Genomic DNA, 16,913 nt, shown 5'->3' with positions numbered 1-16,913 from the left:
CAGGTAATAACCTTCGGCATGGTCAAGTTGAGATCCCCCATTAGCCAATAGTGCAGATTCTCTTCAGTGGAAAGATGGAGTAGGAAGAACTTGGAAAAAAAGGGCAAGAGCTTAATGTAGAAAAAACATATCTGGGCAATGCCACAATTTAGGGGTACAAGATAAATATTTACAAAGGTGAATGTCCCGGTTCCTACACCAACAAAATCAGTAAGCTTGGAGCATATCACGCCAATAAAGGAATTTCATCAGGAACACAACAAGGAGAGTTTTTCCACTACTTAGAGGGTGCATGCAATCCACGACAAAGTACAAATTCTTTGTGATGTTTTTCAGAGCATTAGATTCCTACAGCTGTTGACCATTTGGCAATCTAGTCTCCTGTGGAATCCCTTGAAATCTGGGCTGAAGAGCCTGACTGACATGCTGAAGTTTGAGTCTTGTGGATGTATAGTTTGTCCATCACACAGTTTTAGTCTAGGTGGTTGCATGGCAAGTCGGAAGCTGTCCTCCGGTGTCTGGACAGCTTTAGTAGAAGACGTTCAGGAGGTAGCCTTGGGTCCTTGCATATAACCTTCTGTCTCAAGTCTAGTCTAACGGTATGGAATCTGTTCTTTGAAAAGATTCCAATGGAAGACAATCGTGGTTATTAGTGTGGGTATAGAGGATGCTATGAGGGCTGAACCATTATTATTTTTTTACTTGCTATTGTGCTTTTATCTTCCGTTTTAACGTTGCCAAAATTTGTAATTGATGTGTTTTATTTAAAAAAAACGATCCTTTTATCTGCTCCTTGCACAGCTTTGGTGAACTACAGAATTGGGGGCAATTTCAACTCGTCTCCACTTCCGTTTGTAGGCTGCTAAAATTAGTAATTCTTGTGTTTTAAAAAACGATCTTTATTTGCTCATTTTGCACAACTTCCGTTTGTAGGCTGCTAAAATTAGTAATTCTTGTGTTTTAAAAACGATCTTTATTTGCTCATTTGCACAACTTTGGGGAAGTTTGAACCACTTACGAGGTGAACTTTTTCCTCACTTCCGGCGCCTAGAGCTTGACGCCATTTTTGTTGGGTTGGCGCTCTAGTCTCCTGGACCACCGACACTACTTAAATGCACGCTGCGCGTTCGCAGGTGCTTGAGGGCTGAACCATTATTATTTTTTTACTTGCTATTGTGCTTTTATCTTCCGTTTTAACGTTGCCAAAATTTGTAATTGATGTGTTTTATTTAAAAAAACGATCCTTTTATCTGCTCCTTGCACAGCTTTGGTGAACTACAGAATTGGGGGCAATTTCAACTCGTCTCCACTTCCGTTTGTAGGCTGCTAAAATTAGTAATTCTTGTGTTTTAAAAAACGATCTTTATTTGCTCATTTTGCACAACTTCCGTTTGTAGGCTGCTAAAATTAGTAATTCTTGTGTTTTAAAAACGATCTTTATTTGCTCATTTGCACAACTTTGGGGAAGTTTGAACCACTTACGAGGTGAACTTTTTCCTCACTTCCGGCGCCTAGAGCTTGACGCCATTTTTGTTGGGTTGGCGCTCTAGTCTCCTGGACCACCGACACTACTTAAATGCACGCTGCGCATTCGCAGGTGCTTGAGGGCTGAACCATTATTATTTTTTTACTTGCTATTGTGCTTTTATCTTCCGTTTTAACGTTGCCAAAATTTGTAATTGATGTGTTTTATTTAAAAAAACGATCCTTTTATCTGCTCCTTGCACAGCTTTGGTGAACTACAGAATTGGGGTCAATTTCAACTCGTCTCCACTTCCGTTTGTAGGCTGCTAAAATGAGTAATTCTTGTGTTTTAAAAAACGATCTTTATTTGCTCATTTTGCACAACTTCCGTTTGTAGGCTGCTAAAATTAGTAATTCTTGTGTTTTAAAAACGATCTTTATTTGCTCATTTGCACAACTTTGGGGCAGTTTGAACCACTTACGAGGTGAACTTTTTCCTCACTTCCGGCGCCTAGAGCTTGACGCCATTTTTGTTGGGTTGGCGCTCTAGTCTCCTGGACCACCGACACTACTTAAATGCACGCTGCGCGTTCGCGCCGCTGGCGCGCCGAAGGCGCGCCTAAGGCAAGCCCGTCTGCGCCCGTCAGCAGCTCGTCGGGAGCCGGGGCCAGTCATGCTGCCCTTTTTGGGGTCGCTGATTCCTGCCGCCGGTCCTATTCCAGTGAGTATCTTAAACAGCTGCGCGGGTCGTGTTGTAATTCCCTCTCCTCCCCTAACTTGGACGGGGCTTTGAACTTCGTGTGTGGGAATTGTGGTTTTCGACTAGTACTGGGTCCTACACCTAGCGCTAAACCGCGTACCGCCTCCACTATTTCAGCAGCGCTGCTTAATGTCCGCTCTCTGAAAAAGCATCATGCAGAGGTCTTCGAGCTTCTGGAGGACAACTCTTTGGACTTTTTCTTTGTCACGGAAACTTGGCTCGACAATACCTCCGATCCAATTATACCTCTGGCTATCCCATTGGGGTATAAAATCTATAGGCTAGACCGGACTACAGGGAGAGGTGGAGGGCTGGCAGTTATCTTCAAAGAGACGTGGGAGGTGGTTGAGTGCTCTTTCAGTACGTGGGACGGATGTGAAGTTTTGGATTTCAGTATCCGCTGCTCTGCCCATTTTTCTTTGGGGGGCTCTCTGATCTATCGCCCGCCAGGCACGGCTCATACTTTTCTTCAGGCCTGTGTGGAGGCGGTGTCTTTGAGAGCCCTGCGTTTCTCTCACTATATGATCCTAGGTGACCTTAATATCCATTTAGACCTCTTAAACTCAAGGGACACAAGTGAGTTTCTTGATATCTGCCAATCCACACAGCTCTCACAATGGATCAATCAGGCTACCCATCTTGGGGGCCATATTCTTGATCCTATCCTTTCTAACTTTCCTATCTCAATTAAAGCGCCGCTTCCGGTCTCGTGGTCCGACCATTATTTTATTGGTTTTTCATGGTCAGTGTCCTCGCCTAGCAATAGACCCAGCTTCAGCTCTAAACCAGCGTTTAAGAAAGTTGACCCTATCCTTCTTGCCAGGGCGCTGGAGGACAACAGGCCAGTCCTGCCTCAAGACCTCGATCAGTGTCTGGTTGCTTTCTCCAACTGGATTCTGTGTTCTGTGGTGGCAATTGCCATACCAACCTCTGCTAGACAGTCACGGGAATCACCTTCTAAACCATGGTTCTCGGAGGATCTGCGACATCTTAAACAGGGTTGCAAGAAACTAGAGCGCTCTTGGCGCCTCAGCAACTATTGCCCGGCTGCTAAGGCGCAGCTCAGGCAGGCTCAGAAGAGGTATTATAAAGCTATCTCCTCTGCTAAAAGAGCGTTCTTTACCACCCGGATTGATCTGTCTCAGAACAATGCCAAGGAGATCTTCGCTATTGTTCAAAGTTTTATGTCCCCGGTTGCGCAGAGTAGCATCCTGCCGGCCTCTGTGGATTGGTGCGAGACGCTCTCTGCATTTTTTCGGGACAAGATTCTTAAGATACAAAGCTGCTTCCCCTGCCCGGTCGGTGCTGACGGGCCCTCTGTTTCTTTGGACTCATCGGCTATTGGTCCGGTAGCTTTGTCCCCTATTCACTCCCTGTCCAAGTTCTCACCGGTGGATTTGTCCTGCTCCTTGAGAATCCTTCAAGGTCTTAAATCCGGCTCTCCGGACGATCCGTGCCCAGCAAGACTTTTGGCCGCGGTGGCTGAGACGGTGAATGTGGAGGTTAATTACATTATTAACCTGTCTTTGCAGGAAGCCAGGGTTCCCAGCCGTTGGAAGCAGGCTAAAATTCTTCCTTTATTGAAGAAACCTTCCCTCGACCCCTCCACCCCAGGCAACTACAGACCTATTTCTCTCCTTCCTGGCTTGTCTAAGGTTTGTGAGAAAATAGTGAATAAACAGCTGTCGGAGTTTGTCGAGAGTAGAGGACTTCTTCATCCCGCCCAATCTGGCTTCCGTCCCTCCTTTAGCACGGAAGGTGCTCTTGTGGAGGTCTCTGAATCTATCCGAGAGTGTCTGGACGCCGGCGGGAAGGCAGCCTTAGTGCTGCTTGACCTGTCGGCAGCCTTTGACACTGTCCCCCATTCTCTGTTGCTTGATAGATTGACGGAGATTGGGGTATCTGGCCTCGCCTGGGGCTGGATTAAATCCTTTTTGGATGGCCGTCTTCAGCAAGTTTGGATACCACCGGTGGCCTCCTCACCTAGACAGGTTGGCACGGGGGTCCCCCAGGGTTCCTCCCTTAGCCCCCTCCTGTTTAATATCTACCTCACGCCTCTGGTTTACCTAGCGGAGGGGTTGGGGGCTAAGGTTATTGCTTATGCCGATGACACTCAACTTCTGTTCACTTGGGATAAGCAGGGATCCTCGGTGGCCCTTGTGCAGAGTTGTCTCTCCTCGGTTTTTGCTTGGATGGCTTCTGCTCATTTAAAATGCAACGAGGATAAATCGGAGGTTTTGATGTTTGGTAATTTCCCCTCAGGGTTTAGAGAGTTAATTTGGCCTCCCGAGTTCCCACCTCCGGCTTCTAGCAGCCAGACCGTGAAGAATCTGGGAGTTTATTTCGACTGTAATCTCTCCTTCTCTAGTCAGGTCAAACGCTTGTCAGGTTGCTGTTTTGGCCTACTCAGAGTGTTGAGAAGATTTTTGCCGCTGCTTCCGCAAGCGGCCAGGGAATCGGTGGTTCGGGCACTTATTCTGTCCCGTTTAGACTACGCTAATGCCCTCTATGCTGGGATTCCAGCCTATGCCCTTAACAAGCTGCAAGTGACCCAGAATGCGGCTGTTCGCTTGCTGGGTGGGCTGGGTCCTAGGCAGAACGTTCATGGCTATCGTCGTTCCCTCCATTGGCTTCCAGTGAAAGCTCGTGTTGCCTTTAAAACCCTCACCATAGCCCATCGTGCGCTGCATGGACAAGGTCCTGGTTACCTACAGAAACGCTTCTCGTTCTACGTGCCGGGTCGCTCTTTGAGGTCCTCGGCACTTAGGCTAATGAAGATTCCTGTCTTTCAGCGGCACCGGTTAGGCGGCGCCTCTCTGGTCGTGGCTGCTGGCCGCGCTTGGAACACGCTCCCCCTATCACTACGTTCTATTGAAGATCTGGTGGTCTTTAAAAAACGGTTAAAAACGTATCTCTTCTCTTAATTCCCTCTTTTCTTTTGGTTCTTCCTTGACCGCGCCGGGACACTCTTTGAGTATCTGTGCGCGTAATAAATGTACATAACATAACATAACATAGATCAGACCCTTTGGGAGTTTGACTTTGGCATATTCGGTGAATCTTTTAAAAAGGCCAGATGTTGTGATTGTAAAGACCAGTCCAAGGACCCAAGGAGGAAGGTGGCCGAAACACCTTTGTTTCTGTAAATGGTGGAAGACTATTCTGGAGAGGGCATTAACAGAAGGGATGAGGTTTAGGACGTAAGGTTTTCTTGCTTTTGGGACTCATTAGGGATGGTGTCCCACAGATGGCAACTAGCAGAACGGAAGTGTAATGAAGTCCTTAGGGCTCAGGAGAAGAATCTCCATTTGAGATATGCCAGGAGGCATTGTGTACTGACACATTAATCTCTGATTGTGCAGCAGGCAGATTCTGTTTTGTTTCTCAACCAGACTGTTCTGGTGTAACAGAGGTACGACCAAATCTTCTGGTGCCCTACTGGTGATAATAGGTCCTCTGGACCTAAAAGTGCAGATCTGAAGCTTGTGATAAGATTTGTCAAATTATGAGGTGACCCATTTGAGCACTTGACCTCGGGTCCCAAATGTTTGACTAGGTGGTTTAAAAGTAATTTGTGGTATCAAAGATAAAGCAACAGATGAATAATATTATGACAGCAGATTAGACTTCATTCTTTGATAGGAGGAGTGCTTCATATACTCAGAAACGTGGTCTCTGTCTTACAGGTGGAAGCCAAGATGGAAGCCACTGAGCAGCCTGTGTGATTCCAGGAAAAAGTAGTCTCTGTTTGAGAAAAAGGCAATATAGGAAGGTAGCAAATTGGTATGAACGTGGCATGCATGTCCAGCTGCACGGGAGCATTGACGAATTGTTGCAGTTTCTGATGGGTGCCTTCATTATGAAAATTACATCAATGATTGTGAGGATTACAGGCACTAGAATTGGTATGCCTATGTTGGCAACCTTGGTGCTTCAAATGCTGGTTGTGGGGTCAAAGTTTATTTGAGAACTGACAATAGTTTGCTCGTTTGCTGTGAACATTAATCTGTAACCTTTTGGGGCACAATAGGAGTGTACAAATACTTCCTTTATATATGAATGTATTGTAACATAAGATGTATCTTGCTAGGAGATACATATGTATGAAAGAATGTTGAATAAATCTTATACTGGGCACTGGAAAACACAAGGAGTGTTCTTTCAGACGATTTATGAGTAGATGATATTTACCAAATGGTACCATTACCTACAACACAGTTGCACAAGAGAAATATATCACGAAAAAACTTAAAACTTTCCACGTGATGGTGATGTGAATAGATAAAGATGAATGATGAAAGCCATGATTTATTCAAAATATTTGTCTTTATAGGTTCTTAAGATATACAAGTGGTATATTTTTCTACTCCCATAACAGGGAACTAAGGACATTGTTTGCGACTATCAGGCATATGTACATTTATTCTATCACCCATTGAGGTGTAACAGGGATCGGTTTTTTGGTCCTGAGGAAGAAAGCCAAGGGAATGGCTTCTGAAACATGTCGACCTTGTAGGAGGTGACTCATTATAGTACACCATCTACACCTCCCCACTTTTACTATTCTCAGCTAGGGAAGACAATAAAGTATTTTCGTTCCACTAGCCAGAGAATTTTTAACCATCTCACATTTTCTTTTCACGATCCCACGCACTACACATACTCACCAATCACTGAATGAAGTGCTCCTGCGTCTACGTAAGTCGTAGCACGCCCCATCCCATACAGGGGCGGGAAGACCCCAATGATTAAGCATGACACTGAATCAGGATTCAGTGTGTGAGGTTTTTTTTTCAATTTTTTGAAACATTGCCCTTCCCACAAATTGAGAGAAGGGGCAGGAGGAGGACAATTCTACCTTTTTCCTCTTCACTCTCTCCTTTGATTTTTTGATTATTTTTTTTTTGTGCCAGGTGATTGCAGTGGGTTAGAACTACAGGGTCCCCTTCCTCAACAGGAATGTTTTAATAGTGGAGCCCTGTGATGAAAAAAGTGTGAACATTTTAGAGATTAAACTGAACTCCTATATCCAGTTGGTGGTCTACATGTTTCAACCAAAAGTGTATATTTATGTTGGTTTTCGACAGGACCAAACAAGGGTGAAAAGACTAGGCAACTAGCTCAGTCTAAAGTGAGTGAGTGCGCACACTCTAAAGTGTGCACAGTCGAGAGAAAAAATATATATTTTCTCCTACTTAAAAAAGCTAGCAGAAAATCATAAATTAGCTTTTTATCTGAAAAGAAAAAACAGACAAAATAATCATAGACATTTATACAAAACAGTTTTGATGTGATACTGACAAACCGTGCACCAATATATGCACCCTCTGTTGTTGCAAGCACTATTCAAGTCTTCTTGTGCATGCGATGTTATGCCTCATGGTTGGGTTAGTGCCTTTGATTGTCAGGCACCTCATTTTAAGGTTTTCTAAGTCTGTGGCAAAAATCACGCTAATTAAGCAAAACACCAATTATATTTATGAAGATAAATTCATGATCGTGTATTTATCGGAAAATGGTTGGTGAGGATTTAGGAAAAATTATAATACAATAAAGCAGTATCTTACTTATGTCACTTTTAGATTTGGGCGACATGGATCCTGAAGGGGGTAGTGCCTATAGTGACACTCTGTAAAGGTAAAATAAGCCCATTGGAGTTAATTTGGCTGTTTCTGACCTGCACTTAGAAAAACAGCCAAACGCAATTACTTCATCAAGGTCCACTGCCCGCTTGTGTTACCTATTTGGTATGTCACACGGGACCCGAAGATGCTGGTATTCTGGCATCGTCTGTTAATGTAGTGGATCTCTCTCTGATCCATCAGACAGCGCATATGAGCGATGTCACATGCTCACGCTAGCGTGTGCGTCGCGGTGTGTGTGTTGTACGTCCCAGACAGGTTTTTGCCCTGATGCAAAGAATTGAACATAGAAAGAGGACGTGTCCAGTGCGTGTGTTACGTCATGGTCAGGCTTTGCCCTGATGTTATAATTGAGAAATAGAGATTGGGCGTATCTGCCCAGAGCGAGTGACAGAATTTGGACTATTTTGCCTTTATTATGGGAGTAGTATTTTTCAGTTCCTTCAATTCCTTGTAAAATTTGAGGGCTTAATATTTTATGGATGCCCTGTTAAAAATGGTATGACCATGAGATGTTTCTGTTAGTAAAAGGTAACCCACTACTCCTGGAATATATATGATGTAGTTGCTTGGAGCAGATGCCTTAGTTCTGAGCCTTTATTGTTGGTCCCTTTTTAGGTATTGACCAACAATAGAGGCTCATAACTAAGGCATCTGCTCCTAAAAACTATATCATATATATTCAAGGAGTAGTGGGTTACCTTTTACTAATAGAAAAATTGCATTGTCATAACATGTTTAACAGGGCATCCATCAAATATTAAGGCTTCAAATTTTCCAAGGACTTGAAGGAACTGAAAACAACACTACTCCAATAATAAAGGCAAAATCGTCCAAAGCAAACAGTTTAAAAAATAATAATTGTTCTTTATTTCTTTTTGAAAATTCGGTCACTTGCTCCGGGCAGATACTCCCTCTTTCTATTTCTGAATATTAACATCAGGGCAAAGCCGGACCGTGACGTCACGTAACACATGCACCGGGCATTTCCTCTTTCTATTTTTAATTCTTAGCAGCAGGCCAAAAACCTGTCTGAGACGTAAAACACATGTACCGCGATCCGCACGCTAACATGAGCGTGTGACGTCATCCGTGTGCGCAGTCTGATGGATTGAAGAGAGATCCACTACATTAACAGGTGATGCCGGAATACCAGCATCTTCGGGGTCCCATGTGATGTACAAAATAGGTAACACAAGCGGGCAGTGGACTTTCATGAAGTAAGTGCGTTTGGCCGTTTTTCTCAACGCAGGTCAGTAACAGCGAAATCAACTCCAATGGGTTTATTTTCCCTTTACAGAGAGTGACTACAGGCACTGCCCCTCCCGGGATCCTTGTCGCCAAAATCTAAAAGCGATATAAGTAAGATGCTGCTTTATCGTATTATAATTTTTCCTTAATCCTCTCTAACTATTCTCCTCTAAATACACAATCATGAATTTATCTTCATAAATATAATTGGTTTGACACAGACTTGGGAAACTTAAAAATGAGGTGCCTAATATTCTAAGTCACTAACCCAACTATGGGACATAAAATTGCATGCACAAGAAGACTTGAATAGTGCATGCAACAACAGATGGTGCATATATCGGTGCGTGGTTAGTCAGTATCACATCAAAACTGTTTTGTGTTAATGTCTATGATTATCTTATCTGTTTTTTCTTTTCATCATGAATAACTTTATTTCGGTCATCAGACCATAAAAGTACAATAAAATATATACAAGTACAAGGATAAGACCATAAATAGAGAAACTGTTTTAAGACAATTATTAAACAATGAGTTATCATGGTTAAAGGAAAAGAAGAAAAAAAAAGCTAAGGCAAAGCATTTCATCAATTAAAACCTTTTTCTTTTCAGATAAACAAGCTAGCAGAAAAATTAGCTTTTTAAGTAGGAGAAAATATTTTTTCTCTCGCACTGTGCACACCTTGGAGTGTGTGCACTCACTCACTTAAGACTGAGTTAGTTGCCTAGTCTTTTCACCCTTGTTTGGTCCTGACAAAAGCCAACATAAATATACACTTTAGGCTGAAACATGTAGACCACCTACAGGATATAAGAGTTCAGTTTAATCTCTAAAATATCTGCACTTTTTTCTTTTAATCCTATCACAGGGCCCCAATATTAAAACATTCCTGTTGAGGAAGGGGACCATGTACATAGTTTTAACTCGGGTAATTACTGTAAGGCACTGTTCCAGGGTCGGTCTGATTGAAAATCAACCAAGACCGTACCTCAACAGAGAGAAAGTAAAGAGAAGGATCTATATGATAGAGGTCTAGGGTGGGGTACTTAGGAAGGGGGGAGACAGCATGAGTGTCTCATGTTGCCCTCACACATCCCGAGGGATGTCATGCTTCATCATCGGGCGGTGCTCCTCGTCGGGCCGGCGGTGCAATGCCCTACGGGTCCCCCGAAGGGTCTCTTTAGCGGAGATCTTTTAAGAGCGCTGCCGTTTGGTGCATGCGGGTATGTGGAGGGGAAGTACCAAGGTCAGTGGTGCTAGTGGTGTGTGCAGGAATAAAAATACCTAAGGGTTACCAGGGAAGCTAGTTTAATAAGAAGGTACCCTTGGTACATTAAAATACGTGGCAAAAGTGTTACTAATTAAAACGTGATGTGTTTAGTAGTAACTAAAGGTACAGGTCAAATGGTCGACATGTTTCGCGCCTAGTGGTGGTCAAAATGATCCGGGGCGCTTCATCAGGACCAGTAGAGGTGAATAGTGTGGGGAGAGGTGCCCAGACTATGTGTAGTGGCGGGGGGTAAAATATCGCCCTCCCACTCGGCAATAAAGGGGGGGGGTTTAGTGTCTCCTAAACAGGTTGTGTCTGCAGGGAGAGGTATGTTATGCCCCCTTTGAATTAGACCTAAAGTAGGAGCTGGAGTTGCTCCTTGAGTTTAAAAAGCGGCGTAGGAGGCCCACACCATCTAGGGGGGTTGCTCAGGTGACGGCACTGGAAACCTGCCCGGTCCTGACGCCTGCTCCGGGCAGGTTTCCAGTGCCGTCACCTGAGCAACCCCCCTAGATGGTGTGGGCCTCCTACGCCGCTTTTTAAACTCAAGGAGCAACTCCAGCTCCTACTTTAGGTCTAATTCAAAGGGGGCATAACATACCTCTCCCTGCAGACACAACCTGTTTAGGAGACACTAAACCCCCCCCCTTTATTGCCGAGTGGGAGGGCGATATTTTACCCCCCGCCACTACACATAGTCTGGGCACCTCTCCCCACACTATTCACCTCTACTGGTCCTGATGAAGCGCCCCGGATCATTTTGACCACCACTAGGCGCGAAACATGTCGACCATTTGACCTGTACCTTTAGTTACTACTAAACACATCACGTTTTAATTAGTAACACTTTTGCCACGTATTTTAATGTACCAAGGGTACCTTCTTATTAAACTAGCTTCCCTGGTAACCCTTAGGTATTTTTATTCCTGCACACACCACTAGCACCACTGACCTTGGTACTTCCCCTCCACATACCCGCATGCACCAAACGGCAGCGCTCTTAAAAGATCTCCGCTAAAGAGACCCTTCGGGGGACCCGTAGGGCATTGCACCGCCGGCCCGACGAGGAGCACCGCCCGATGATGAAGCATGACATCCCTCGGGATGTGTGAGGGCAACATGAGACACTCATGCTGTCTCCCCCCTTCCTAAGTACCCCACCCTAGACCTCTATCATATAGATCCTTCTCTTTACTTTCTCTCTGTTGAGGTACGGTCTTGGTTGATTTTCAATCAGACCGACCCTGGAACAGTGCCTTACAGTAATTACCCAATTGACTTTTCGGAGCACAGGCACTGGACCACTAACCTGCTCCTGGTCCCCCCCCTCCCTCCTTTTTTGGATACACCATAGTTTTAACTCACCACTGTCACCTGGCACAAAAACAAAAATACCAGCTCTGCTGTAATCCAGCATTGTAGAAAACCAGGGATGCACTCAGCATCCTGGGTGGGAACCCGATGATGAACCATGCCACCAACTATGTTGGTGGGTGAGGGTTCCTCTAAAAAACCTATTAGTTTCTTGCACAAACTCTGATGCATAATTAATACCTTCATGAGCCTGTTATCTTTGATTGTAAAAGTTCCCAATCTCAACACAGCACTTCTCTGCTCAACAATACCTGCTGCGAAGGGTCCAACCTCAGTCTTACCTGGCAGCTGTCCCTTCCCCCACGCAAGAGTCCTGCGCACATCATCCTGCTGGTTATGGCTCCATTGTAAATCTGTTGCATGTTGCACTGTCGTGTGTCAATCAGTTGTACAGATGCTTCCATCAAGTATGGGGATGTCTCCTCTACCAAGGAAAAAAGTAAATGAATATACTTTTGTCTCTTAACCTCTCTCTATCCTTCAGATGTTATGTTATATTGATTTGTATAGTGCACTAATCACCCGAGAGGGCATTCAGGCAATTGGGAAGGTGTGTAGTTGTGAGGTGCCAAAGGTGCTTATACGCAGAGTCCAGTCTTCAGATTCTTGCAGAACTCAAGAAGAGAGGAGAAGGCTCTGATGTGTTGAGGGTCGTCATTCCATGTCTTGTGTGTGATGTAGGAGAATAACCAACCTCCAGTTTTGCTTGAATGGATGCGGGCGGGTGTGCGAGTGAGGCAGAGTGTAGGTGTCTGGTGGGTTGGTGAAAGTGCATGCGACTGTTCAGGTATTCTGGTCCTGTGTTGTGTAGGACTTTGTATGTAGCAACATATAACTCCAAATCAAAAACAGAAACATTTATGGGAATTAGAAGAGTGCTGACCAATTCTCTCATAGGGCGGGATTCAGAAAAGATTAGATGTATATGCCTGATGCATAAATACCTAACAGTGCTTACATTTACAACATATTCCATATTTATAAAGCTTCTAGGGCACAGCAAGGATCGTATGAGTTTCCTAAATTTCCAAACATATATCTGTTTTTCCTAAGCTTACACTAGGCTTAGTGCTGTAGAAAATATAAATGTGTGAATTTTTTTAGTTTTTTTGTTGTTTACAAGTCAAACCGTAAATGTGTCATTAAAAATGCTACTTTGTGTGTTCACCGTATTCACATTGCTTACTCCCATGATACCCTCTGTTATAAGTTCGATTTAAAATACACTTGCATGCTCATGGAGTTGTGTGAATCATGACCAAAAATACGGTCTGGGAGAGGAATCAATTACACCACGCCTGATGTATGTAAAAAAAGGCACTTAATTTGGGGGCAAATTAGGATAACATTATATAGATCCTTTGACTGCACAATCTATTGTGCCCTGAACAACATACTAACAAGAATAACTTTGCCTCCCTCTAGCCTCTCTTCACTTTCTAACCCCATAATCTCCCACACCCAAAGGATTATTTGTAAAACAATAAGTGCTTTTACCTAAAGCGCTGCTCAAACACATGCGGACGGTGTTAGAAAATGTCAGTATGCCTAATACCAAGTGGGTGTAGTCCTAAATACACCTCAGGTCTTTTTAATACACTGCCAGACACTCCCTGCCCCATTATCTCTATTGTAGGTTTCTGCTTTCTCCCTTGGTGACAGGTTTTCTGTCTTTCTCTTTCTTTCCCCTGTGTGCATTTTTTCCTTCTCTTGCTCCCTGGAAATGTCGGATGAGGAAATAGAAGTGCCAGTCTTCAAACATAAATGCCTGTGGACCCCCCATCAACCACAGGCTCAAATTACGTACTGCATTCACCCTTTCCATAACTGCACTATAACTTTTTAACCACTGTTTTGTCTTGCTAACCCCCTTGTATAGAGGTGGGTGAGTCATTGAAAGCTCGAGCTTGAAGTCTGGCATCATGGAACCTGAGAATAAAGCTGGAGGCGAATGGCGGGTTGCCCTCCTTTCGAAACACTTCACAATGCTATGCCCACTTATTGAGAAGCATGCAAGATAGAGGTGTGTACTTTTTATGTGAGCCACTATAACTAGTATTCATAAAACCCCAACAAATGCTGTGAGTAAGTCTTTACATAAAACCTTGAATATAAAGAAGAACTGATTGGTTGACCAGTAGACAGTGCTGTGAACTCCAAGTGTAGACTATGGCACGGTGGCAGATAACACGACCACCTTGACAACGGTTCTACAAAGTACAAGATGATTGATTTGTATAACAGGTGCCATACTGATTCCTGCTTGCAAGAGACATGGGAAGTGCTGTGACTACCCTCTGCAGTTACAGTCCATTAGTTTTAGTTGCTGGTGTTAGATGTGGAGTGGGCCCAACCTATTACAGGAACTGGGGGGCGGGGGCGAGGAAGAAACTGCAAAATGGATGGCCCTGTGACCGAGGACTATAGCAGTCTATTCCTTTTCTATGCATTTGAGATGTATTAACTGATGTCACTTGCAAGAACACCTGGGCACCAAACAAAAGCTGAAGGTATCACCTGGTGAGTGAGATGGGAGTAGTAGAGTGCACCAGGTTTCCTGAAACCTGTTTTTTCCGGGCTGGGTGTGAAAAAGACCAGGTGGTGAAAGAGAAAACAATAATAACAAAATGGGCAAGTAAAGGGCCACCAAAGAATAGCCCTGGAAATAGTAAGACCAACTGAAAACCCCAGGCTTTTAGGAAGGGGAAGCTCAAGGAGTCTACAGCAACGAAGAGGACAGACACAACCTGAGACAAACAACCTGGAAAAATTATTGATTCTATATCAGTCGCAAGAGAGGCTCTGGGAAATAAAATGGACTCCATGGCAATAGATAAAGTGCTGCTGTGTGTAGATATGAAGGAGCTAGTTGAACATTCCAAGGAGAATGAAATAGTTCTAGAGGAGCTAAACCCAAACTGAGCGGCTGAAGAAACAGGTCCACAACCTTACTAAGAGTGCGATTCGTGAAGTACATAGTGGAAGACTCAGAAGTACCTGGTGAAGGAATGATCCTTAAGTGGTTACACTGCCAGAGGCCTCAGAAGGAGCCAATAGGATGGACTACTTGAAACCTTGGCTCTTATGAGAGGCAGCACTACTGGGTCTATCTAACGTTTATGTAAACGAAAGAGTGCACACAGAATGCTGGCCCACTGCCTTCTGCTGGGATCGCCTACATGACCTGTGATAGTGAGATTGTGGTACTATCGAGACAGTGATACAGTACTACAGGGGTCTTGGGTCATTGACAAGTAAAGAATAGTAAAATAATATTTTTTCTGGATTATACTGCACAGCAGCGAACAGCCTTTTAGGCAGTGAAAGGAAAACTGAGGGAGAGATGGTGTAAGGTACATGCTCCTGTTCCCAGCAAATCTGAAAGGTCCAAGACAAGATTCTTGACTGAGTCAAAAGAGACCTGGACATTGGCATAGAAATATGCAACATGAACAGAGATAGATCTGCTGTCTGCCAACAACCACTGAGTAGAAGAAGGAAACCCAACCCCAAATGGTGATGAGACCATTTCAGAGACAGGTTTGTGCTGAGAGAGAAGGAAGTCATAGTAGTGATGGAAGCCAATGAAGACAGAGTCTGCGGATGGCTCAGCTTGGATGGCAATTGACGTCAACAATGCTGGTTCCGATTCTGACCTGCTGTAATAGGAGGATGCTTCTGTGCCTAAAATGACCTCAAGATCAACAGATGATTTGCTATGAATTTTTACAGTCCGAACTACAACTAAGCGATAATCTGCACTATATGAGGTATATATTCTTTACTTAAGTTATCAAGGAACTATAAATAGTAGTGACCAGGGGCTGTTACAAGGGTAGTTTCAGCAGAGGGGACCAAGTAAAACTGTCACACATTTTGCTCCAGACCTCGTTCTTTGAAGGGACTGAGTTTACAGTAATTATAAAAATGGTGGACTAGGAGCCATTAATCACTAGCCCTGGAGAGATTGTGCTGGTAGCATTTAACTCAAAGACACCAATGGTCTGAATAATATGGAACACGTTTTCGAAGAAATCACCCTTGAGAATCATAAAAAAGAACTGGCGCCCTTAAAAGCTAAAGTATTCTCATGTCTTAAGTAGAGAAGTTACTTATGTGGAATAATATTGGCATGAGCAGTCCCACGAAAAGGTTCAAGATATATTTTAATTCAAAATACATTAGCCCGTATTCTTTTTTAAAAACAAACTCACCTGCTTCAAGAGGAAGAGAATAACCTGAAAAAAGATGGATGGGTCAGCTGTCCTAGACTGTTTTGTAGGTATTGCCTTCTAGACAGCACATGCATTGTTTTTTGCAAGACATGCTATGGGCTTACCTAGAACATACAGGGGCTTGGAGCCCACCCAGTGCTTATCATTAGTTGGCTTGCTTGTCACTTATTTGCCTGCTGTAATTCATGTCCCAGCTTCTCAACCTTGTGTTTGTCCCTCCAATGGAACATAGCCTCTTTATCATCTCTTGATCGGCTTGCTTCTATGCTTTCACAGCTTGCTTCTCAAGAACTACGTTTTTCCTTTGGGTCAAGCACTCTATTGGAAAGCATGAGTTTTCCAGCTGTTGCTCTTGGTTGCCCATGTGCTTCTTCCATCCCATGTCTATGTTGCTCTCACCCTCATATACTCCCCCTGTTGCATTCTCACCGGTGTGCTTCTTCTGCCTACTCAATAAAATCAGTGTTGCTTCCCCCACAATCATATCTCCTCCATTGCTTCTCCTTCCTGCCCAGCCCTCCTTTCTCTAACCTGTTGCTTCTTCTCCCCTCTGCTGCCTTTCGTGTCGCTTTCATGACCCTCCACCCACAAGTTGATTACCCTCACCACTGCTTTCTGTGTTGCATTCCCCCTTTCATAGGTAGACAAGCGGGCCGGATGTTTACTGAAACAAGTAAATAGTAAGATGCTTATTGAGAATATGGGTTTTGTGCACGAGAAGAGGAATTCATTTAGAAGGGGAAAAGATGGTGTTCGGATCAGTCTCACCTGTATAAGTGACGGGGGCCTTAAGCTTGAACAAAGCGCTATCATAGTCATCTGTGATGTCGCTATAGGCTGTGTTCACAATAATAGTGAATATTTCTGAGTATATTTTACATTAAAAAAAATACTTGCGTCATTTTGTAGGGGTGTG

At 44.0% G+C, this 16,913-nt stretch overlaps 1 protein-coding gene across 2 annotated transcripts in view; it reads right to left on the bottom strand.

Moving 5' to 3' along the window:
• Positions 1 to 16,913, bottom strand: part of TMPRSS13 (transmembrane serine protease 13) — a 208,366-nt gene that overhangs the window by 24,794 nt on the left and 166,659 nt on the right. For both annotated transcript variants that reach the window (XM_085647430.1, XM_085647429.1), the window contains exon 11: positions 12,044 to 12,186. In XM_085647430.1, the coding sequence (XP_085503556.1) occupies positions 12,044 to 12,186 (143 nt within the window). The remainder of the gene's footprint in view (positions 1 to 12,043; positions 12,187 to 16,913) is intronic.

This window comes from Triturus cristatus, chromosome 3_2 (assembly GCF_964204655.1).
Source record: "Triturus cristatus chromosome 3_2, aTriCri1.1, whole genome shotgun sequence".
NCBI lineage: Eukaryota > Metazoa > Chordata > Amphibia > Caudata > Salamandridae > Triturus > Triturus cristatus.
The sequence above is the reverse complement of the archived record's forward strand: the minus strand, read 5'-3'. Positions and strand labels throughout refer to the sequence as shown.